Source organism: Oncorhynchus keta, chromosome 2 (genome assembly GCF_023373465.1).
Source record: "Oncorhynchus keta strain PuntledgeMale-10-30-2019 chromosome 2, Oket_V2, whole genome shotgun sequence".
Classification (NCBI taxonomy): Eukaryota; Metazoa; Chordata; class Actinopteri; order Salmoniformes; family Salmonidae; genus Oncorhynchus; species Oncorhynchus keta.
This window is the reverse complement of record NC_068422.1, coordinates 48,869,505-48,894,969: the sequence shown is the minus strand read 5'-3', so window position 1 is coordinate 48,894,969 and position 25,465 is coordinate 48,869,505. Positions and strand designations below refer to the sequence as shown.

Genomic DNA, 25,465 nt, shown 5'->3' with positions numbered 1-25,465 from the left:
GTGAGACTTAAATAGCGATGGGTGTAGACGTTTTGCTCAAGAGAGACGTTCAGAAAATATGCACAGTTTCTCTAACACTAAATATACAAATATGTATTTTGTAGTTATAAGGAAGGGGGAATCTTATACTTAGTCATGTTGTAAATGTATGAAACTATATTTAAATCAATTTAGAAATGTATTATACTTTATGAAAAATATATATTTTCAAGCTGTCACACCCTGACCATAGTTTGCTTTGTATGTTTCTATGTTTTGTTTGGTCAGGGTGTGATCTGAGTGGGCATTCTATGTTACATGTCTAGTTTGTCTATTTCTATGTTTGGCCTGATATGGTTCTCAATCAGAGGCAGGTGTTAGTCATTGTCTCTGATTGGGAACCATATTTAGGTAGCCTGTTTGGTGTTGGGTTTTGTGGGTGATTGTTCCTGTCTCTGTGTTTGCACCAGACAGGGCTGATTTGGTTTTTCACATTTCTTGTTTTGTTAGTCTATTCATGTATAGTTTCTTTATTAAAGAACCATGAATAATAACCACGCTGCGTTTTAGTCCACCTCTCCTTCGACTCAAGAAAACCGTTACACAAGCCTTATTCATACACTTTTGTTGACTAGGAAACAGTGCATTTGGAAAGTATTCAGACCCTTCCCTTGTTGTACATTTTTTTACGTTACAGACTCATCCTAAAATGAATTAAATCAACCCTTTCCTCATCACTCTACACATAATACCCCATAATGACAAAGCGAAAACAGGTTTAGAACTTTTAGCAAATTTACGACAAATAAAAAACGTATTTATGTAAGTATTCAAACCCTTTGCTATGAGACTTGAAATTGAGCTCTGATCCATCCTGTTTCCATGGATCATACTTGAAATGTTACTACAATTTGATTGGAGTCCACATGTGTTAAATTAATTTGATTGGACATGATTTGGAAACGCACACACCTGGCTATACAAGGTCCCATTGTTGACAGTGCATGTCAGAGCAAATTAGGTCGACGGAATTGTAGGTAGAGCTCCGAGACAGGATTGTGTCGAGGCACAGATCTGGGGAAGGGTACCAAAACATTTCTGCAGCATTGAAGGTCCTCAAGAACACAGTGGACTCCATCATTCTTAAATGGAAGAAGTTGGGAACCACCAAGACTCTTCCTAGAGCTGGCCACCAGGAAAAACTGATGGCCACACTGACAGAGCTCCAGAGATTATCTGTGGAGATGGACGAACCTTCCAAAAGAACAACCATCTCTGCAGTACTCCACCAATCAGCCCTTTATGGTAGAGGCCAGACTGAAGCCACTTTCTAGTAAAAGGCACATGAAAGCCTGCTTGAATATAGCTAAAAGGCACCTAAAGACTCTCAGTCCATGAGAAACAAGATTCTCTGGTCTGATGAAACCAAGATTAAATTCTTTGGCCTGAATGCCAAGCGTTACGACTGGAGGAAACCTGGCACCATCCCTACAGTGAAGCATGGTGGTGGCAGCATCATTTTGTGGGGATGTTTTTCAGCAGCAGGGACTGGGAGACTGGTCAGGATCAAGGGAAAGATGAACGGAGAAAAGTACAGAGCGATCCTTGATGAGAACCTGCTCAGGAACTCAGACTGAGGTGAAGGTTCACCTTCCAACAGGACAATGACCCTAAGCACACAGCCAAGACAATGCAGGAGTGGTTTCGGGACAAGTCTCTGAATGTGGCCCAGCCAGAGACTGGACTTGAACCCGATCAAACATCTCTGGAGAGATCTAAAGATATCTGTGAATCAATGCTCCCCATCCAACCTGAGGGAGCTTGAGAGGATCTGCAGAGAAGAATGGGAGAAACTCTGAAAAATACAGGTGTGCCAAGCTTGTGGTGTCATACCCAAGAAGACTTGAGGTGGTAATTGCTGCCAAAGGTGCTTCAACAAAGTACTGAGTTAAGGGTCTGAATACTTACGTAATTGTAATATTTCTTTTTTTTAATATATAATAAATATGTCAACATTTCTAAAAACCCAGTTTTTGCTTTGTCATTGTCAGGTATTGTGTATAGATTGATGAGGGGAAAATTATTGAATCTATTGTAGAATAAGGTTCTAACGTAACAAAATACCAAGACATGAAATGTTCCTGAGTGGCCTACTTACAGTTTTGACTGAAATCGTATTGAAAATCTATGGCAATGCTTGAAAATGACTGTCTAGCAATGATCGACAATCAACTTGACAGATCTTGAATAATTATTTAATGAATAATGGGCAAATATTGTACAATCCAGGTGTGCAAAGCTCATAGACCAAGAAGACTCACAGCTGTAATCGATACTGATACTCAACATTGGCCAATGCAATACCCCAGCAAACAGTAAAGATTCCTACAACGTTAGGTTACGTTCTGATGAAGCCCGAATTTGGTTTCTCAGGGCCTTGGTTTAGCCTTACTGTGACACTAGCTTGAAGTCTCACTCAGCCTACTGTACTGTCACCACTCTACCATACATACAAGAGTATCCTGAAAATTATCATGGCAAAATAGCAGTCAAAAAAGCTGGTACTACCAGACCACTACAGTCTGATTACAAGTCAATGGCCTGTGGTGAACCTCGTGGAATTCCTATGGGATGGCTCACTCCTTCGTTTCACAGATCAATACCGTACCGTTTTCAATTTTCTATTGTGGATATGTGCCAAACATATGTGCCAGGCATCACTATGCCGTCTTACTTTAGTAGCATTTAGCATAGTAAATGACATGAGTCCGAAAGCTGAGAAAAATGTTTTCCTTCTCAACTTTAAGTCACCAGCTGCCACTGACAGCTATGATCACAGTATATCAAAACTGTAACTACTGTAGTACTGCACTAGGAACTATTCTATTGAACTCTTCTATCTTCTTTTGAACAGTAGCTAGAACAGTAGTAGACAGATATAGGTCACGATGTGTGGTCTATTGACCTGTCATCTGTAAGATGCCAGATCACCATGCAAATAATTTTGGGGTACGGCCGCAACGCAAGATGGTGTTTAAACTTCCCACAATGCCTCCCTTTCTCTACACACACTTACAACTCTTTGCTCCTCCGTGCTCACTTTTAGAGAATTAACCAATACCCACAGTGCGTTAGTCCCTCCCTAAGTACATTGAAAAACATTGTGAAATGTTTACTGTCAGCCTGAGAATAAATGTGCACATTAGGACCAAGAGTAAAGTAGGCCGGGAGCAGAGCTGATTACTGATAAGAGTGCTAATGGAGTCATTATTAACTGGCCTCTCAACATCTGGCCTCAAGCCTATATACATGCACAGTCTGTACAGAGAGAACACATTGCACATTTAAAATGAATCTTAACTTATTCAGGATGTCATCATAATTCTTAGTACAGGGGAAAGTATATCTTCATGAAAACATATTTGCTGTTACTCCTACCGGAACCCACAGAGAGAAGAGATTGTGGTGGAATGCTTTATAAGGCTTAATCTCTTGACGTTTCTGCATTTATTTAAAGTTGCTCTCTTATAAGAAGATCTATCCTCAAAAACCTGGCACTTTTAACTGGGGCCCGTTCAAAGTATCATGCTAGAAATGCTGATGTAGGATCAGTTTTGCATTTAAGATAATACGATTATATTGCCAGTTGGACCTGATTCTAGATCAACCCTCCTACTGTACTCTGAGATGCTTTTTTAATACAGGCTCAGGCTCTTTGGTATTATTTCTAATGCCTTGCTTTCCATCTTTCCATCTTCAGCACAGTGTGATACTATGTGCTAACACTCATGCAGGTGTAAAAGGTGTGACAGCATCTGGAGGGGGAAGGTGGGAGATGGGCAGGGACGTGTTAATTGATTCTATGAGAGGGTGCCAGAAAGCTTGATAAAAATTTGAATGATGTCACCATCGGGATATTGTCTAACTAATGCTATTTCCTGTTTGTATATAGCAACAAACTGCAGGAGAAATAGAAAAGGGGAACAAACACTGGCACTTGGGAAAGAACAGGGAAATAGAGAAATTGTTAGAGCATTATCAAAACGGTGGCAGGTAATGTTTTGCACGATGAAAACAATATTGGACATTTCAGTTGAGGCAAAGAGGTTATGTTTATACCAGCCCCGGGTACAGTTTGTGAGGTGGAAAGTGACCTCAGTTGAGCTATTCAGTCAGGACACACAATGTTGTCTGGGGAGAGAAGAACCACACGTAGGACTACTTACTGCATAGGTCCTTCTTGTTAAAGAAGCAAGCATGTGCCAAAGTAAATGGATCCTAATGACTGAATTGGAGTCATTCCTCCCAAAACACAAAACACAACATATGATGGAAGTATATTCCTGGCAAACACTTCAAATGTTTTCAATGGAATTGGAATTTGCCTGGCTTTTTGGATTTGAATGTTGTTGCTGTTACTCCTACTGAGATTCGACGGTAGAGTAGCAGAGAGAACGGCAGTGGGACAATCCCACCCCTCCTTTCAAAACACTGTCTTAGTGTAACATAACGTCAGCCAGGACACTGCAAATCACTTCACACACTGCGACCAAACTGCTTTCCCTCCGCATTTTACTTCCCAAACAAACATGTTTTTATAATTTGGTCATTTATATGAACCGTCAAGTACGAACACTTGGGACTAACACAATAACATTTTCCCACATTTCACTAAAAGCTATAAAAGACATGAATCTGGCAAGTCAGGACACATGACACATTTCAGTTTGAGATGAGCCTACTCGGTAGATTAGTTTATCTAAATGTCATGAGTGCAGAAGAGTTCATCATTGTAGTCTGCACTGATTGTGTATCTTCTGGGAAAAGTTATTTTTAGTTGGTTGGTGCAGCAGCACCAAGCACTACGTCTCTGTAGTTTCCACTATTTAATGGACCCCTTAAAGAGACAGTGGTGTGCTCTCTTCCTCCTCAGATCATGTGCTGCCCACATGTACACCTCAGTGTCATCACTCTGAACTAGTCTGGGTACCAGACTTTTTAGCTAACATGCCACTCCTTGCCAATCCTGTCATTTGCCAAAGAGACTTGTGTTTTTGGCAATCTCAACATTCAATCCACCTAATTTTCGAAAGCTTTGAAGACACGGAAGCCAAACTTGGGAACTATGGATAGAACTTACTCTGCGCCCGCGCATTATCATAATTCATTAGCATGTTTCTTTTTTAGCCGATACATCCTGAAAAAATATACCATATTACTGGCCTGCTGATGTGCCTGGACCTTGTAGGCTAAACTGCCGTGAAAAAATCCATAACTGATCCAAATGGTAGCCCAATCAGGCAGGCTAGATGCAGTTACTTTGAAATGAATATGCATTCAAAAGGCCAGGCTTTTAAGCGGTTATTCAAATTATATAGGCTATTCACTGCATATCACAGCCTAGACTACTTTTGTACTTGAAAACAGTAGTAACATTCTTCATTACATTGTGTTGTTGAAGCCAAAGTAGGATACAATTCTTGTCCCTAAAAAACTGAAACAATAGGATAGCTTTTCGAGCTGGTACCCGGGAACTGGGAGGGATATTTAGTCTTCTGTACACTACTGTATATATACAAAAGTATGTGGACACCCCTTCAAATTCAGCTATTTCAACCACACCCATTGCTGACAGGTGTATAGAATTGAGCACACAGCCATGGAATCTCCATAGACAAACACTGTCAGTAGAATGGCCTTACTTAAGAGCTCAGTGACTTTCAACGTTGCACCGTCATAGGATGCCACCTTTCCGACAAGTCAGTTGGTCACATTTCTGCCCTGCTAGAGCTGCCCTGGTCAACTGTAAATGCTGTTATTGTGAAGTGGAAACTTCTAGGACCAACAACGGCTCAGCCGTGAAGTAGTAGGCCACACAAGCTCTCAGAATGGGACCTCCGAGTGCTGAAGCGTGAAGCACGTACAAATCGCGGAAGCTTCCTGAAGTGGGTTTCCATGGCCGAGCAGCCGCACACAAGTCTAAGATTACCATGCACAATGCCAAGCGTAGGCCTGGAGTGGTATTAAGCTTGCCACCATTGGACTCTTGAGCAGTGGAAATGCGTTCTCTGGAGTGATGAATCACGCTTCACCTTCTGGCAGTCCGACGGACAAATCTGGGTTTGGCGGATGCCAGGAGAACGCTACCTTCCCAAATGCATAGTGCCAACTGTAAAGTTTGGTGGAGGAGGAATAATGGTCTGGGGCTGTTTTTTATGATTTGGGCTAGGCCCCTTAGTTCCAGTGAAGGGAAATCTTTAAGCTACAGCATACAATTACATTCTAGACGATTCTGTGCCTCTAACTTTGTGGCAAGAGTTTGGGGAAGGCCCTTTCCAGTTTCAGCATGACAATACCCCTGTGCACAAAGCGAGGTCCATACAGAAATGGTTTGTTGAGACCAGTGTGGAAGAACTTGACTGGCATGCACAGAGCCCTGACCTTAACCCCATCGAACACCTTGTGGATGAATTGGAATGCAGACTGCCAGCCAGGCCCAATCGCCAAACATCAATATCACTAATGCTCTTGTGGCTGAATGGAAGCAATTCCCCACAGCAATGTTCCAACATCTAGTAGAAAGCCTTCCCAGAAGAGTGGAGACTGTTATTGCAGCAAAGGGGGGGACCAACTCGATAATAATGATTTTCGAATGAGATGTCCACATACTTTTGGTCATGTAGTGTATGTACTGTAGGATACCTATGATTTCATTATCTGATCAACTTTTTTTTATTTCGCTGTGTAAATTCACTGGGTATCTTCACTGCAGTGTTAAGCCTAACACTGTTTATGAATTATGGGCTAACAAGCATATGTTTCTACCTTATGCGATAGACTAAATCTCACGCCTGTCAGTGTTTGTTCTGTTGCGCAATTACTGTACGCACCTGGCTTCTCCTCTTTTACGGCCATTCCTCTTAAATCTTGTGGGGTCCCAAGAAAAGCCAGACAACAAAAGCTTGTTGGACGCTTACTTCGATTTATTGTCTTTAGCCTCCTAATAGCCAATTGAACAAGATACACACTCTATGGAGTCTATGGAAGCGGGTGAGAACCAAGAGCCTCCTAGGTTTTGTATTGAAGTCAATGTCCCAAGAGGACGGAAGCTAGCTTTCCTCCGGCTACACCATGGTGCTACCCTACAGAGTTCTGTTGAGGCTACTGTAGACCTTAATTGCAAAATAGTGTGTTTTAATCAATTATTTGGTGACATGCAAATATATTTAGCATAGTTGTATCTAAAAAGGATAGCTTTTTCAATGTTATCCCATTTTTATTTTTATGAAATTCACTGAGGAGGATGGTCCTCCCCTGCCACCTCTGAGGACCCTCCACTGCTCCACTGGCATCTCCACTGGCTTCTCTCTCTTCCATCCTCTCCCTATTCCTCTCGTAGCTCTTGAACCTGTAGCCTAGCCCGATGCGTGTCCCAGAAGTAGCAATATATTTTGAACAATTAAAAAAAATATATAGGCTATATATTCAGGAAAGAAGCACCTTGCTCTTGCATGATGGATATAAAATAGGCTACAACATTCATAAGGAACTGGCTGGGAGTTTGAATGGCGATAGCTTCTCCTGTTGTGATGTAATCACATCGGCTGGTGGTAAAAATGTAATAAACGGAAATCCTCTTGTTCTCCCCGCGCCCAATGTTTATGTTTATAATTAAATGTATTATGTCAGAATGCTCAATGTTAGAATGTTTACAATGAAATTGATCAATGAAGTTTTTTTTTGCATAAACATTGTGATTGGAGGATAGCTGTGAGAATCAAATCATCTAATCTCCTCAAGCTCATTAATGATAGTGTTCATATTTGAACATTGCAGAAAGGCCACTCTCTTTGGCATTGTCAAGGAGTGGCAAGGAGTGGAATGTTAGCTAAAGAGACTGGAATGCAGGTTGTCTAAACATCAGACTGTGGTTAGGACACCATGGTTACCATGGTAAGGATACTCCATGGATATCAGTCTGAAAGAAGTGCTGTAAAAAAGATGCAAGTGTCTCGACAAGCCAGAATGTTGAATACAGAGTTTTACCGGTTTCCCGCACTCTTGGTTCTTTTGATGATAGGAAGTGTACTGTACTATACCACTACCCTGTGGATATTTTGTCTCAATTTACCTCCTATATATGGACAAAATCAGCAGACAACAGGTTAAGTTCTTTCAAATTAAGTTTATTCAACAGTCTGACTTGTGATGGGACTGTTCACAAAAGGTGAACCTACATGTTATAGAGACCAGAGAGGAGTCTTCCACTCTTGGATTCGTAGAGGCTATAGTATTTAGTCTAACCCTGAGCCACATCACCAATCTATTCGCAAGTGCTGTTTAAACAGTGTCAAATGATGTCTTTTCAACTTAAATAGACGTTGGCTCAACAACTGTAAGCTGTCTACAACAGAATCTACCCCCGTAATCATTTCAGTAACAGAGCATGTATAATGTATCATCAACAGCTGGTTATTACTGGCCCAATCTATCACATAAGACATCATTGTATGCTTGAAATGGATTAGGGAGAGTGAGTTATCTATGTCAAATCTCCTTGAGCGGAGGAGTGGGAATTTTGTGCTCTGTCCTACATCCAACATGACAGGACTTCTTTTAGCGTACAATTAGGACGTGCGAGGACACACACTCACTCCTTTCCCCCAAAGCAAAAACACACATGGGGAAACGCATTTGCTGGAGAAGGCTTTCACCTCCTCTCTACCCCCCCTCTCTCCCTTCTCCTTGTTCTCTCTCTCTACCTTTATATATACAATCTATGTTCTCAACACCCCACCTCTCCTCTCTGACTCACTATCAAGCAGCAGTGGTTACCAAGGTGACAGGTTTTTTTGTGCAAAAATAGCAACACAGTTCATCAGCTTACAGTGTATCAATGAAACTCAGATAATGAGTGGAATATATTGTTATATACAACCCAGGTATTGTCACATCCTGATCTGCTTCACCTGTCATTGTGATTGTCTCCACCCCCATCCAGGTGTCGCCCATCTTCCCCATTATCCCCTGTGTCTTTATACCTGTGTTCTCTGTTTGTCCATTGCCAGTTCATCTTGTTTGTCAAGTCAAACAGCGTTTTTGTTCTCAGCTCCTGCTTTCCACACCCTCCTGGTTTTGCCTGTCCTGACTCTAAGCCCATCTGCCTGACCACTCTGCCTGACCCTGAGCCTGCCTGCCAACCTGTACCTTTGCCCCACCTCTGGATTGTTAACCTCTGCCTATCCTGACCCTGAGCGTGCCTGCCGTCCTGTACCGTTGCCCCACCTCTGGTTTACTGACCCCTGCCTGTCTTGACCTGTCTATTTCGTTCCACTGTTGGAACATTAAACCATTGTCAAATTGACATGTCTGCATCTGGGTCTTACCTTGATTTCTGATAGTACGAACTGGCCATGACTGACCTAGCAGTCCTGGGCCAGCTGAGCAACACCATCTACACCCAGGGAGCCACCATCGGTAGGCATGAGGACGGCTGAACGCCATGACCGGGCGTGGGACAGTTTGCTGGAGCAATTCCAAGGGCTGTTTGGGAGGCCGCCTACCACGGTGGTAACCCCACAGCTCCTCATCTGCTAGCAGCGCCGTCTCATCGGTCATTCCACCTTCGGGAGCCCTGCTTACCTCCTCCGGAACGCTTAAATGGAGAGCCGAGCACCTGTTGGGTATTCCTAGCTCAGTGTGCCCTCGTCTTCGAGCTTCAGCCTTCCTACTTCTCCTCGGATCGCTCCAAGATAGCCTACCTCATCATGCTGCTGTCCAGGAGATCTCTCACCTGGGCAACTGATGTGTGGGAACAACAGCTGGCCATATGCACTAGTCTGGAGGGGTTCGTGGGAGAAGGGAGGAAGCTTTTTGATGCCCCGTTCTCTGGGCGAGAGGCCGCCAGGAAGCTAATCCAGCTTCGGCAGGACTCCCCAGTGTAGCTCATTATGCAGTGGATTTCCACACGTTGGCAGCGGAGAGTGCTTGGAATCAAGAGGCACTGTCCAACATGTTCCTGCACGGTGTCTCAGAGGAGGTCAAGGACGAGCTTGCAAGCGGGAGTTACCTACGGAGCTCGATTCCCTCATCACTTTTACCATCGATGGACGATTTCGGGAACTACGGGAGAAGAGGAAATTGGATTTCTCTCGCACGCCCAGGGATCCCACCTTGCCTCTGAGTCATCCTGGAAGCTCCCAACGGTCTCGTTCCCGAGGCATCCAGAAATGCCCAGAGGGCTGCCGAAGACAGCTGAGTCAACACATCCTGAGCCTATGCCACTAAGCAGAGCTGGGCTGTTGCCAGCAGAACGGCAATACGGGATCGACACGAAGAGTAATCTGTATTGCGGGACTCTTGGTCAATTCGTTGCCTCTTGTCCTTAAAAAATACCTGGCTCACCGGTAGGAGCGAGTAATCTGGTGGGCCTATATAACGTTCCTGTTTCCCTCACATCTTTTCATGCTCTTCTGCTGTGGGGAGACCAGTCTAAATCTCTTCGGGTTCTCATTGACTCTGGAGCTGACGAGAGCTTTTTGGATGCTACTCTGGCGTCCGAGCTGAACATCCCCACTCAGCCCCTCTCTATTCCCATGGACGTTAGAGCGCTGGACGGGCGCTCTATAGGCCGAGTCACCCACAACACCTCTCCCATCAACCTACGTGTGTCAGGGAACCACAGCGAGGCATTCCAGGTCCTGCTCATCAATTCCCCTCAGATTCCCGTGGTATTGGGATTATCCTGGCTCCAGCGACACAATCCCCTCATGAACTAGTTTACTGGTGCCATCATCGGCTGGAGCCCATTCTGCCATACCCATTGCCTGAAGTCAACACAACCTGCCCCGGGACGTCTTCCTGGGGGCTCGGAAGGTGCCCTGGACCTCTCCATCATTCCTTCGGAGTGCCATGACCTCCGGGAGGTGTTGAACAAGGCCCGTGCAACTTCACTCCCACCGCACCGACCTTATGACTGTAGAATTGACCTTCTCCCTAGCATGATTCCGCCCCAGGGATGACTGAACTCTCTGTTGGGACCAGAGACCAGGGTGATGGCGATGTACACTGGGTCTCCCTTGCAGCAGGATTCATCCAACATTCTCCCGCTGGTGCAGAAGAAGATGGACAAGACCCTGCACCCGTGCATTTACTACCGGGGTCTCAACAACATAATGATGAAGAACCACTACCCGCTACCACTCATCTCATCCGCCTTTGAGACGCTCCAGGGGTCCATCGTGTTTTCCAAGCTGGATCTACGGAACGCCTGCCACCTGGTGCGGGTACGGGAAGGGGATGAGTGGAAGACCACCTTCAACAAGGACAACGATCACTACGAGTATCTGGTCATGCCATTTGGCCTTACCAACACCCCTGCTGTGTTTTAAGCTCTGGTCAATGATGTTCTCCGCGACATGTTGAACCGGTTCGTCTTTGTCTACCTAGATCACATCCTCATCTTCTCCAGTTCCACCCAAGAACATGCTCCACGTCCAACTGGTTCCCCAACGCCTCCTGGAGAACCAGCTGTTTGTAAAAGCCCATTTTCTGGCTTTCATCATCACCACAGGGAGTGTGTAAATGGATCCTGGGAAGGTGAAAGCAGTGGTGGATTGGCCCCAGCCTACTTCCTTGGTGCAGCTGCAACGCTTCCTGGGGTTTGCCAACTTCTATCGCCGCTTTATCCGGGGTTACAGCACCATGGCTTCCCCTCTGTCCGCACTCACCACGCCCAAGTTTCCATTCACGGGGTCTCCAGCTGCTGACCGGGTATTCCGGGAACTCAACATCGCTTCACCACAGCTCCCAGCTTGGTTCATCCAGACCCTTCCAGTCATTTGGTGGTGGAGGCCGATGCTTCTGATGTTGGAGTGGGGGCGGTCCTGTCCCAGCGTTCTGCCCTGGACCTCAAGCTACATCCCTGCGCCTTCTTCTCTCACCACCTCAACGCCATGGAAAGAAACTATGATGTGGGGAATCGTGAGCTTCTCGTGGTGAATATGGCGTTGTAGGAATGGAGGCACTGGCTGGAGTGGGCCCATTCCTCCAGGCTTGCCTGCCACCCAGGCTCCCGTCGAACCCTGGCCTTCGTGCAACAATGCTTTTGGTGGCCTACGATTGTTCCGTATGTCACCACGTTTGTCTCCTCCTGCACAGTATGTGCTCTGAATAAGACTCCTCGACAAGCTCCGGCTGATCTTCTGCAACCACTGCCTGTCCATCACTGTCCCTGTTCCCACATATCCCTGGATTTCAACACTGGTCTCCCCCCGTCTGAGGACAACACTGCCACCCTGACTTTGGTCGATCGGTTTTCCAAGGCCGCTCTCTTCATTCCTCTCCCGAAACTACCCTCGGCCAAGGAGAAGGCCCAGATCATGGTGCAGCACGTCTTCCGGATCCATGAACTGCCCATGGACATGGTCTCCGATCAGGGGCCTCAGTTCTCGTCCCGGTTCTGGAAGGTGTTCTGCTCCCTCATTGGGTCGTCGGCCAGCTTGTCCTCTGGGTTCCACCCCCAGTCCAATGGCCAGTCGAGGCAAGCCAACCAGGATCTGAGACTGCTCTGTGCTGCCTGGTCCCCTCCAACCCCACCTCCTGGAGCCAGCAGCTGGGGTGGGTGAAGTATGCCCGCAACACCCTTCCCTGCTCTGCCACGGGCCTATCTCCGTTTGAGCATTCCCTGGTGTATCAGTCCCCACTCTTCCCCGAGCAGGAGGAAGAGGTCGGTGTACCTTCTGCCCAGATGTTTGTTTGCGGCTGTAGTTGTACCTGGAGGAGAGCCCGGCCGGTCCTCCTCAAGACCTTCTCCAGGTATCTACGACAAGCGGATCGCCATCGGACCCCGGCTTCCCGGTATCGTCTCGGGCAGAAAATATGGCTTTCCACCCGGGATCTGCTCCTCTGGGTGGAATCCCGCAAACTCTTCCCCCGGTTTATCGGCCCATATCCCATCTCCAAGATTATTAGCCCCTCTGTTGTTCGTCTTCTGTTGCCCTGTACCCTTCATATACAGCACATCCCGCCTTTCATGTGTCCAGAGTCAAACCTATGTCTCACCGCCCCTTGTCTCCTGTTCCCACCTCTGGATTGTTAACCTCTGCCTACCCTGACCCTGAGCCTGCCTGCCGTCCGGTACCATTGCCCCACCTCTGGTTTTAGTGACCACTGCTTGCCTTGACCTGTCTATTGCCTGCCCCTTTTGGAACATTAAACCATTGTCAATTCGACGTGTCTGTATCTGTGTTTTACCTTGATTCCTAATAGGTATTTCAGCCGTGCATAGTACACTACACTATAATTCAAAATGGTAGAACATAGAGTGACTCTTTCCACTTTGTCCTATTGAAGCACTCTGGCTGATGATGTAGTATTTACAGCCACATTCATATATGATTTGGTTTGTACCTTCCAACATAAATTGATCAAATGTATACATTTATGAGGTAGAAATACAAAACATGTACAGTGTTCAGCCCTTTATCAAACTATATAAGTTAACTAGGCACTACATAATTTTGTTTCAGTAGTTTTTAGCAGTTTGATTAAGTGATGGTTAATTGTATTGATAACAAATGACAAAAAAATGATATCAAAAATAAAGTGAATGTTGCATTTTGAAAAGCAGATACTTTGATTGAATATGTATCCAAAATGAAAGACTGATTTGGTGCAGTGGACACGTGACTTTGTGAATTTGTTTGTTGTACTCAGTCAATAGAAAATGCCATTTGAGTTTTGAAACATGAGCCATTTTCATGATCTGTTTACATTTTTGTGCATAGAGTTATGAAAATGTACCACATACTTGTGAAAATTGTCCCAAAGCGATTGAAAAAAAAACTGTAATAGCATTATGTCATGTGTTTACTATTAGCCAATTAATAGCTTTCCTCTGGAGCACTGCAGTGCTGCTCAACCCTACCCCAACCCCCAGGAAATAGATAAATGTGTGGAGGAACATAAAGAGATACTCTACAAAATCAAATCAAATTTTATTTGTCACATGCTTCGTAGACAACAGGTTGTCACGCCCTTACCTTAGAGATCCTTTTTATGTCTCTATTTTGGTTTGGGGGGGCATTCTATGTTTTGTGTTCTATGTTTTCTATTTCTGTGTGTTTGGCCGGATGTGGTTCTCAATCAGAGGCACCTGTCTATCGTTGTCTCTGATTGAGAACCATACTTAGGCAGCCTTTTCCCACCTGGGTTTTGTGGGTAGTTGCTGTCTGTTTTTGTGTCTGCACCAGACAGAACTGTTTCGGTTGTTGTTTTGCTATTCAGTGTTCAGTTCAACTAATAAAAGATGAACACGTACAATGCTGCACCTTGGTCCTCACCTTCTCCTTCCAACAGCCGTTACACAGGTGTAGACTAACAGTGAAATGCTTACTTACGAGTGGGTCCATTTCCAACAATGCAGAGTTACAGATAAGATACATAATTAAATAAAAACGATGCAGTATGAAGCAGCGAGAATGTGAACGAATATACCGGCATGAATATACTTAAGAGAAATAGTGGGAGAATGAGTATCTTAATGTGTGTGCTAATAAAATAGACAGGGATAGTTTGTGTAAGAGAACGAGAGAGAGAGACCAACCCCCTGAATACAGCAAGCCATGTGTCTGCTGTATGCCCACTAGATTTACAGAGCAGCTTTTATCAGATCAAGGCAGAGAGAGAGCGGAGAGGAGGAGAAAGAAGAGAGAAAGAGAGAGAGAGAACACAGAGCAAGATATTGTAGTTTAAGAGAGGGGGACAGAGAGCAGACAGTTTAAAGAAAAGGACAGACTTCCAGCGCAGCAGCAGAGGCAGCATACCGATCCTCCACACAGTAACCTAGCTGTCCAGCCTGCCCCCCAGCCTGACCTCTCGCCACCCCAGCAAACAGCTGTCCAGCGACAGGAGAAAGAGAGGGGAGGGGGGCTCGACACACCAGGGACCAGAAGGAGAGGATCCCACTCGTCCCATCCCACTGCAGCCTGCACTAAAAACGTCTCGAGCTGTGGCTTGGAAAGCAGACAGACAGATAGACAGACAGGCACAGGTGCTGCAGACGGCAGTCATAGGGTAGGAGGAGACTACAGTTCCAGAGAGGAACAGCTAGCTCGAGCTTCAGCCAGCACCAGTGAGTCCGGGAACCACACGCTACACACACCTCTTCAGCAGTCAGCACTAGGACTGAAGACCTTCAGGAGGACAGTGGACACCTCCTTCTGACACGAACCAGGAGCTCATCACAGGGATTACAAAAGGTGAGGGAAAATGTGTTTTTCGACTTTTTAGTTTGTAATGTGTCGGATATCTCTGGCATTGTATCATGTACAGTGATTTGGTACATTCTGGTAAAACCTTCAATGGGACTAAGGGAGAATGAATGAAAGGGAGAATGTTGCTGTTAACTTGGTTCACCTTCACTGTTGGACGTCTTGCCTCAGTTTAGCAGTTAAGAGCGTTGGGCCAGTAACTGAAAGATTGCTGGTTTGAATCCCTGAGACCACTAGGTCGAAAAATCTGCCGATGTGCCATTGAGCAAGGCACTTAACCCTAATTGCTTCTGTAAGTCTGTCTGGATACGAGCATCTGCTCAATGACTCAAATGGAAATGAAAATGTATCATTGAGTTTGTAGTTGATGGGTTAGGGGTCAGGTTCTACTAAATGTTTGAACTGTGATTGGTGGTCAGTTACGGATATGAAGAGTGCAGGGGTAAGTTATGTCCACAAAATGTTATTGCACTACACAACAAGGGGTGAGCAGTTAGGGGCAAGCTGACACCATCTCTTTTGTTCCTGGAGGGGACATTTTTAAGCCAGGCAACACATTTCTGACATGTTCTCCTGATATGTAGAGCTTTGCTTTGCGTTAATCTCACGAGTGAACAGATTTGGAGAGGTTTCTGCTGTGGTTTTGAAAGGGATTTCAGAATATCTAGCCCAAACAAGACTGCACTCATCGCATTGCCAGTGAGTGGTTGTGTTGACATTCCCTTCATGTCTTTTCTGCTTTGATATGGTTTCCTGCCAGGCCCTGCCAAGTACAACTGAGCAGAGAGCAGAACCCATGCTAGCGGGTGGCACGGGGTAATCGCTGAGGGCTGGTGTGGAGAGGCACAGAGGAGGGGAGAATCAGACAGAACAAACACTATTCTGCATTTTACTACACTCCCACCACAGCCACACCAGGCTCGGAGAGGAACAACTGCCTATAATTGAGGTTTCTATATGTAACAAAGCAGTTCAAACCAATTCTCTCTGGGTGTCTTCTAAGGGATACCATTACCATCTGCTGTTGGTTCATCTGCCCTGGTTCTTTTTGTAATCGCGGCCCAAAAGAGATGGTTGTTTGTCTATTTATGGTCATGTCAGAATTTAAGGGGTTAAAGGATAGCATTTAATAAACAGTCCATCATACATACTGTACATCAAAATGTACAACTCATTTTTTCAAAACTCCATGTTCAGTGAAGTAGAAGAAGAAGAAGCAACATCCCTGTAACCCTGAAATCCCAGTAATGCTATTATTTGACAAACATTTGCTTGAAGGATGGAAGGTGATGGTTTCATTTTTTAAAAGGAGGGCAGGGTGTAAATAGGTCAAAATGTGAGCCGAAGTGTGAGCAGCCTCAATGCTTAACCGTAGGCCTCTTTAGCTCCGCCACCCATGTGATGCATTTCTGTGTACAGTGAGACCAAACTGCACAGTGTCATGATAGGCACTTGTCTAGACCAGGCCTGGGCAACTCCAGTCCTCAGCAGTCTGATTGGTGTCACACTTTTGCCCCAGCTAACACACCTGACTACAATAATCAACTAATCATGATCTTCAGTTAAAAATTAAATTTGTTTAAATCAGGTGTGTTTGCTAGGGATGGGGGGGAAAGTGTGACACCAATCAGGCCGACGAAGATTGGAATTGGCCTGGTCTGGTCTAGACTACAGCGCGTTTACACAAGTTCTAATAATAAGATGACCCAGATAGTCACATGACTTCATTGGCGGTCTACATCTCCAAAACAGACTGTCGTGAGGCGACGAAAGACAGGACCCCACGGCCCTCACCCCCCAATATCATCTGCCCATTACCCAGAACCCTCTGCGCTTCCCTAGTCTACTGCAACCTTCTCTGCTTACAATAGCTAACACCGCTAAACTGGGCCTTACATTGCATTCCCCATCATGTCTGTAATGAACCCAAACCAGTGCTAATAGGCTGGAGCTGCTCCAGCTCCCCATTATGCCTACACAGATACAGACAGCTGACCCAATGACACCAAAGCTTTATTTGCTACTCTCAATGATTTGGACCGGTGCTCATCGACCACTTGTGAGGAAGTCGCCAGCAGACCCCCCTTCCCCAGAGTTGTAAATGAAAACCCATGACCGCATTCTGCAGTGGCGTCGCGGGGGGCCCGAGGGTGGCAACGTGCACGTGCCGCACTCATTTCTCCCTTTTGGGCCCTGTTCCAAAAGTAGAGTGTGAATCTGGCTCTTGGGGGTTAGGAGTTAGACCAGTATGCACCTGCTCAACTTCTAACACCCGCCAGAGACAAAGATGTATTCCTGGGGTCAGCAGGCCAAGCGGTTACTCAATGGCCCTGTAGTCTGATTTCCTCTTTACCTACCGCTGGACCTCAGCCTACTGTGGCTAATCACGGGGAAACTGTGAGTGAAGCTTGATTGACAAAATGGAATTGCAGAAGTTTGACACATTCAGGAGAGCATTGCAGATTTATTTCATCTCCTTCAGTTTGTTTGTACCTGCCATGTTGTAAATTAGGACAATTTCACAACCAGTGAAAATTTAGTTTAAATATTTATATCAGATATTTTTGCTTTTATACAGCTTGAGTCCTCGATTGGTTATCCTCTCTGGAAAAACAGAGTTAACTGACTGAGCTGAATACCACTTCCTTTTTAATTTACTAGTGACCTCTGGCATTCCAATAATGACTGCCAAATGCAGCCAAACTCCACACCACCGCGAGGATGATCCGTTTGAAGGTCCTCCGCTTTCCCTATACCAGCTGACACCTCATGGGCCACGGCTGGCAACCTTCATTTAGATGCATATCGGATGTCCCTCTATGCTATACTGTCAATAGTCTAACTCTGTAGAAATATACTGCCAAGACATATTCCCCCTTGGCCAGCAATGAGAAATGTGGCTTTGCGGAGGATTTCTACAGAGGTATACTACTGATTCCAAAACAACATGATCATCCATCATAAAACATCAGCAATGCATTTCCCATGACACTTGAGAAAAGCAGATCTGTATTCCATCTGCACAGACCCAGCAGGTGGTCTGGCTTTGAGTAGTCCAATGATCAATAAGTATAGGCAGACTGTAGTTGCCTCAGCCAGTGACCTTCTTCTGCAGTGTGGGACTCTAATTTAAGGCAGATAACGTGGCTGGTAGCTGTAATCACAGCGCAGAGCACAGACATTGGACTGAACCCATGAGAGGAAGGGTTTAGGATTTGGAGGTTTGCCTGTGCTTTTCTCTGACTTCCTATTGGAACCCAATTCCCAGCTGCAGCGAGCTTTCAAGGTCCAATGGGAAAAGAGCAGTATGGAGAGATGGAGAGAAAATGAGGGAGGGAAAGGTAGTCAGATGCTATGCGAGGCAGGGGATCTTTGTTTTTTATTTTCTGTTCCTTCAAAGAAACACTGCAGGAGTGTTTTTCTGACAGTCTGCTATTCATCTTTCTCCGTCTTTCTTTCTCACTCGCTCCCAGTCAGATGCACAGTAAACAAACACACTCTCCTTCTCGCGCATGGAGCTTTTTCAAATCGGCTTGCTATCTCTCCTGAGCCTAGTCAAGCAAACACTGGTACTCGCTCCAACACTCACTTGCACACGGCTCTTAAGAGAGCAGTGCTGCCGTACAGACCCACTCACAGATATTCTGCATCCTTCCACCCTGCTTGTCAAGTCTAAATATAGAGCCACAGTGGCAAGTTTATTTGTGTTGCAATGCCCCCCCCCCCCCCCAGTGAGAACATTCTCTGAACCACTTCACATAGCCTATCATACTGTATGTTCAGTTTTTGGGCCCTTTTGTGTTGTTTGAGTAAGTAATGCATGACCATTGTTGTATTAACGGGAATTAAAACTATATTTAGTACAAAAAAACATTGATGTTATCACTTAGATGAGCAATGGTGGGATCCTCATTTATTTAGTCTCGTGCACCAAGTGGCTGCTGTTGAAAGAGACTGTTGTATCTGTTGTCGTCAATGTTATACTGGCATCTAGTCTACAATCCAGACTCAAACACCATGCCAGGTGTCCATGGCTGTCCCCACTAAACATGTACAATGGATAAATGTAGCTAGCTTACTTGGTGAGCCTCTGATAAGGATTGTGCCTTTCTGTTGGATGCAGTGTGTCCCATCGGGGTCTGCTGCACACAGCCGGAATGTGGATGCTTTCTCAGTCAAACATTTCTTGGGTGGACTTGGCCGCCCAGGCACTTGTGTGCAGCGGTGCACTCTGTCAGTGAGGGTCACTGCCGACAGACCTCTCACAAGTAAATATGTCTATAAATGGGCAAGCACTCTCTCACTCTATCTACTCTCTACTCTGTATTGCTCCCTCTTCTCCCTACCCCCTTCATCTTAGCCGCTTCCCCTCCTCCTCCTCCGTGTATTTTTCACTTTCTTTGTGAATGCTAGATTCTGTCAAGTGCCACAAAGTTTTCCCCTTGATCAATTCCTCCTCAACATGTGTTACTGCAAGTACAGCAAAATCATGTGCGAACATTGCAACACATTAAACTTCTAAGCAAACCATTGTCAAGAGGTAGTACTGTAGATTGTTTTTCAATTATGATTATCCTGATGCTTTGCAGGCTTATCGCACCGGGCACAGGCTGGCTGAATCAACATTGTGTCCATGTACACATGCATACACACACTCACATTCAAATGCACACAAAGACACATACACACATATAAATAGTGCCAGACAGCCACACAAATGCATACAGTAAGCCTTGCTGTTTTGATTTTTGTTGTCCTTGATGTCTTGTTTTTGCATTGTTTTCTATCTTGTTATTTTTGTTGGCTGTTGGCCCATTGGGTCGGTGGTGGTTTTAGAATGCCAGCATCCCGGAGTCGCCTCTTCACTGTTGACATTGAGACTGGTGTTTTGCGGGTACTATTTAATGAAGCTGCCAGTTGAGGAGTCTGTTTCTCAAACCAGGCACTCTAATGTACTTGTCCTCTTGCTCAGTTGTGCATCAGGGCCTCCCACTCCTTTTTCTATTCTGGTTAGTGCCAGTTTGCGCTGTTCTGTGAAGGGAGTAGTACACAGCTTTGTACGAGATCTTCAGTTTCTTGGCAATTTCTCACATGGAATAGCCTTCTTTTCTCAGAACAAGAATAGACTGGTGAGTGTCAGAAGAAAATTATTTGTTTCTGGTCATTTTGAGCCTGTAATTGAACCCACAAATGCTGATGATCCAGATGCTCAACTAGTCTAAAGAAGGCCAGTTTTTTTGCTTCTTTAATCAGAACAACAGTTTTTAGCTGTGCTAACATAATTGAAAAGGGTTTTCTAATGATCAATTAACCTTTTAAAATGTTAAACTTGGATTAGCTAGCACAACGTGCCATTGGAGCACAGAAGTGATGGTTGCTGATAATGGGCCTCTGTATGCTTATTTAGATATTCCATAAAAAAGCAGCCGTTTCCAGCTCCAGTAGCCATGTACAACATTAACAATGTCTGCACTGTATTTCGGATCAATTTGATGTTATTTTATTGGACAAAAAATGTGCTCTTCTTTCAAAAACAACAACATTTCTGCATGTGTGTAACGGTAGTGTATATATACAGTGGGGAGAACAAGTATTTGATACATTTTTTTGCAGGATTCTGCAGGTTTTCCTAATTAGAAAGCATGTAAGACGATGTCTGTAATTTATCATATTTACACTTCAACTGTGAGAGATGGAATCTAAAACAAAAATCCAGAAAATCACATTGTATGATTTTTAAGTAATTAATTAGCATTTTATTGCATGACATAATTATTTGATCACCTACCAACCAGTAAGAATTCCGTCTCTCACAGACCTGTTAGTTTTTCTTTAAGAAGCCCTCCTGTTCTCCACTCATTACCTGTATTAACTGCACCTGTTTGAACTCGTTACCTGTATAAAAGACACCTGTCCACACACTCAATCAAACAGACTACAACCTCTCCACAATGGCCAAGACCAGAGTGCTGTGTAAGGACATCAGGGATAGAATTGTAGACCTGCACAAGGCTGGGATGGGCTACAGGACAATAGGCAAGCAGCTTGGTGAGAAGGCAACAACTGTTGGCGCAATTATTAGAAAATGGAGGAACTTCAAGATGACGGTCAGTCACCCTCAGTCTGGGGCTCCATGCAAGATCTCACTTCGTGGGGCATCAATGATCATGAGGAAGGCGAGGCATCAGCCCAGAACTACACGGCAGGACCTGGTCAATGACCTGAAGAGAGCTGGGACCACAGTCTCAAAGAAAACCATTAGTAACTCACTACGCCGTCATGGATTAAAATCCTGCAGAGCACGCAAGGTCCCCCTGCTCAAGCCAGCGTATGTCCAGGCCCATCTGAAGTTTGCCAATGACCATCTGGATGATCCAGAGGAGGAATCGGAGAAGGTCATGTGGTCTGATGAGACAAAAATAGAGCTTTTTGGTCTGAACTCCACTCACCGTGTTTGGAGGAAGAAGAAGGATGAGTACAACCCCAAGAACACCATCCCAACCGTGAAGCATGGAGGTGGACACATCATTATTTGGGGATGCTTTTCTGCAAAGGGGACAGGACGACTGCACCATATTGAGGGGAGGACGGATGGGGCCGTGTATCGCGAGATCTTGACCAACAACCTCCTTCCCTCAGTAAGAGCATTGAAGATGGGTCGTGGCTGGGTCTTCCAGCATGACAACGACCCGAAACACACAGCCAGGGAAACTAAGGAGTGGCTCCGTAACAAGCATCTCAAGGTCCTGGAGTGGCCTAGCCAGTCTCCAGACCTGAACCCAATAGAAAATCTTTGGATGGAGCTGAAAGTCCGTATTTCCCAGCGACAGCCCCGAAACCTGAAGGATCTGGAGAGGGTCTACATGGAGGAGTGGGCCAAAATCCCTGCTGCAGTGTGTGCAAACTGGGTCAAGAACTACAGGAAACGTATGATCTCTGTAATTGCAAACAAAGGTTTCCGTACCAAATATTAAGTTCTGCTTTTCTGAAGTATCAAATACTTATGTCATGCAATAAAATGCAAATGAATTACTTAAAAATCATACAATGTGATTTTCTGGATTTTTGTTTTAGATTCCGTCTCTCACAGTTGAAGTGTACCTTTGATAAAATGTACATACCTCTACATTCTTTGTAAGTAGGAAAACCTGCAAAATCGGCAGTGTATCAAATACTTGTTCTTCTCACTGTATGTATATATATATATATGTATGTATATGTTGTTGATTTAATGTTCATTTCACGTTTTTTAACTCAACCAAATGTAAATCAAAACTAGACGTTGAACTGACTTACGTCTGTGCCCAGTGGGATGCCTGGTATTTGGGTTAATATTACAATTGAAGCAGAACATCCAGCATATCAAAGTAAAAACAAAACACCTCTATCTCTCCTCCGACAATTTGCTCTCCTAACTCCTACTTTCCCTCTTTCTGAGCATCACTTCAACCCCCCTTTGGGTGCGTGTCTGGGCAGCAGCTCTCTCCTCCATCGCCTGCCCTGCCCTGATCCTACTAAAGCCCCTTCACATCACTTTAACCAATCTTCAGTCCAGCTGTTCCATATTAGCACATGTAGAAGGAGGGAGCCTTGGGGGGCCTTGTGAGGATCTGAGTAGAGGGGCCTGAGCCTGGGCTTCAGTTCAGCAGGTCTAACATTCGAATCAGATGCAGTGGGTTGAGGGGAACTGGGGATGAGGATGTTCCGTGCATATCCACAATTTCTTTTGGGTCTTGTGATGGTAACTTTATATTGTAATCAGAATAGGGACTGACATGAAGTGTAGATCATTATTGACAGATCAGTAAGGATTCTAGGATGAAGTTGGAGAAATGTATAAATGTGTCAACAATGCGACTCAGTTTGTTATGTGAATATTGAATTTTAATGTAAAATTGACTCAAGCATCTTGGCATAAAACATACCCCATATTTTACTAATAGACTAATAAACTGTGTTTTGGGGGAAAACTGTATAAAATATCTGATCTCCTTTTTGTTTTCTTTCTATCTTCAGGAAAGTGGCCTGTTGACCACTCTGCAACGTCATAGACAACACAACACTGGTGAGAACTTGGACTCCTGCTCAACTTGGATTTCCTGATTAATGACACAAAGATCAAACCTATCTTTGGAGCAGGCAAAGACAACACAGCCGTTTCATTGAGAATGTAATTCCACCATCTCCGCAGGGAGACCTTGTGTTCAGTGTGAAGTTCTTCACCAATCCTAACGTTCTAGGAGTGTTCTCCTCCCTTTGTCCTTTATCTCTGAGCTCTATTCAACAGTGACCACCATGCCTGCCAAAGCACCCATCTACCTGAAGTCCACCAACAGCAAGAAAGGCAAGAAGTGTCGTCTGAGGGACATCCTGTCCCCAGACATGATCAGTCCACCGCTGGGGGACTTTCGCCACACCATTCACATCGGAAAGGGCGGCGAGAGGGACGCCTTTGGGGACATGTCCTTCCTCCAGGGGAAGTTTGAGCTCCTGCCTGGGAAAGGTGAGGTGTTCCGTCCGCAATACGGCGTCCACAATGAGTTCCTGCGGGCCAACAGTGCATCTGATGCCCAGTTCACCGAGACGCCCTCTCCGGTTCTGAAGAACGCCATCTCGCTTCCTTCTATCGGGGGGTGCCAGGCCCTCACCTTGCCCCTCCTCTCCACCAATATGTTCTCTATGCCCGTTAAGGAACCACTGGATAGCATGGTAGGGCGGGTTCCTACCCCTCCCCTAGGGGGCCCAGATGGGACTGATAAGCTGGGGATCCTGGAGATGGAAACCCTGTTGTGTTCCATTGAGATCTTAAGCAGCAACCACACCAAACCTCCTACAGAGGTCCCAACCAAGCCAGACGTCCTGCTGGATCTGATAGAGAAACCAGAGAAGCCAAAGACAAAGAAAGTCTTCAAAAGCAATTATGAAAATTATAATATTGAAAGCGGTTATGAAAAGCCTACACCAACCTACTACATTAACAGCAACATCAATGGCACCTGCAATGGTAACGAAGGCTTCAACGGCAACGGCAGCTGCAATGGCTTGGGAAGCTTTAACAATGACATTACCCTCTGCTATGAGAAAGCGCTCTCTGACTGCAATGGAGACTGGGTGGACAGGGACAGCGGGGTGGACGAAGGGCGCATTTGCGACATTGACTTTGAATTCTGCAATGACAAGAGGGTGTCACAGGACTCCATCTCCTACATCACTGGTTCCCTTTTGTCACTTGAACTCGATTTGGGCCCATCCATTCTTGATGATGTACTCAACATTATGGGTGACCCCAAGGTAAAGACAAGACCTTGAACAATGCTAAGGCTAGTGAGTTGAAAGGGAAATGTAGACCTTAAGAGAACTATGAGAAAAGACTCACAAACCCGTCAAAGTATTGTCCATGGCATGTGGATATTATTGTGATGGAAATTAACTTCGGTATGCAGCGCTGCTTGTGTCGTTATTTTCTGAAATACGTTTCTGTCTTCACTTCCTGAGGGTTTCAATGCTGTTTATGTTTGTGCTTTGTGCTACAGGCATGAGAGATGCATGCGCTGTTGAATTACAACTAAACCCAAGCCTATTTTTGCAATCTATTTTAGTGTTTTTTTTAGTGTTCTGATCCCGGCTTTAGCTGTAGATAAAAAAAAAAGATACGTGTTCTGAAGTAGTTATTGCTTTGATACACAATCTAAAGCTCTGTTTCTCAATATCTAAATATAATGCATCTTTGTGACTTTTAATGTGTTTATCAAAGCACTATTTTGTTTGTCACATTACCATTTTATTAACAAAACTACAAAGATCCTATGCATACTATACAGTACTTGTGTTTTTGTTATATAGCGTTAATAAATAAAATGTGTCCTTTTTCCCCCTTCGTTTTTTCAAAAGAGTGAAATAATTTGTGATTTAGCAGAGTTGTATCCTTGGTGGTATGAGATCTTTCAGAGGAAAAGACAGAGGTATAAGATGGAGAGTAAATAAAACAGAGGAACACAAAGTGAAGACGATAGGCCTACACAGTACAGTACACTTCAGTACAGGTAAAAAGCAAGAAGGCGTGAGGAGAGAAATGCGAAACTCAAACAGACCGAGATAGTGGAAAAGAGAGAAGAGGGACAGAATGGCTTTCTTTCTCGCCTTCTGGCATTCTTTACATTCTCCTTCACTGCCCTGCGGTGGGAGCACTTGTGGGAGAGCACGCCTTGATCTGC

General features: G+C 44.9%; 1 protein-coding gene across 2 annotated transcripts; it reads left to right on the top strand.

Moving 5' to 3' along the window:
* The first annotated feature begins 14,663 nt into the window (after positions 1-14,663).
* cdc42ep3 (CDC42 effector protein (Rho GTPase binding) 3) lies at positions 14,664-25,128 on the top strand. Of its 2 annotated transcripts, XM_052478000.1 has the most exons (3): positions 14,664-15,239; positions 16,012-16,200; positions 23,268-25,128. In XM_052478000.1, exon 3 carries the CDS (start codon positions 23,547-23,549, stop codon positions 24,558-24,560), a length of 1,014 nt encoding a protein of 337 aa, XP_052333960.1. In that variant the 5' UTR covers positions 14,664-15,239; positions 16,012-16,200; positions 23,268-23,546; the 3' UTR covers positions 24,561-25,128. The 2 variants fall into 2 exon arrangements, with proteins under 2 accessions (XP_052333960.1, XP_035655204.1); XM_035799311.2 differs by lacking the exon at positions 16,012-16,200.
* Positions 25,129-25,465: the final 337 nt, after the last annotated feature.

Bases quoted from the DNA above. Each gene is read 5' to 3' on its own strand.
- cdc42ep3 (XM_035799311.2), top strand. From the start codon at position 23,547: ATGCCTGCCAAAGCACCCATCTACCTGAAGTCCACCAACAGCAAGAAA.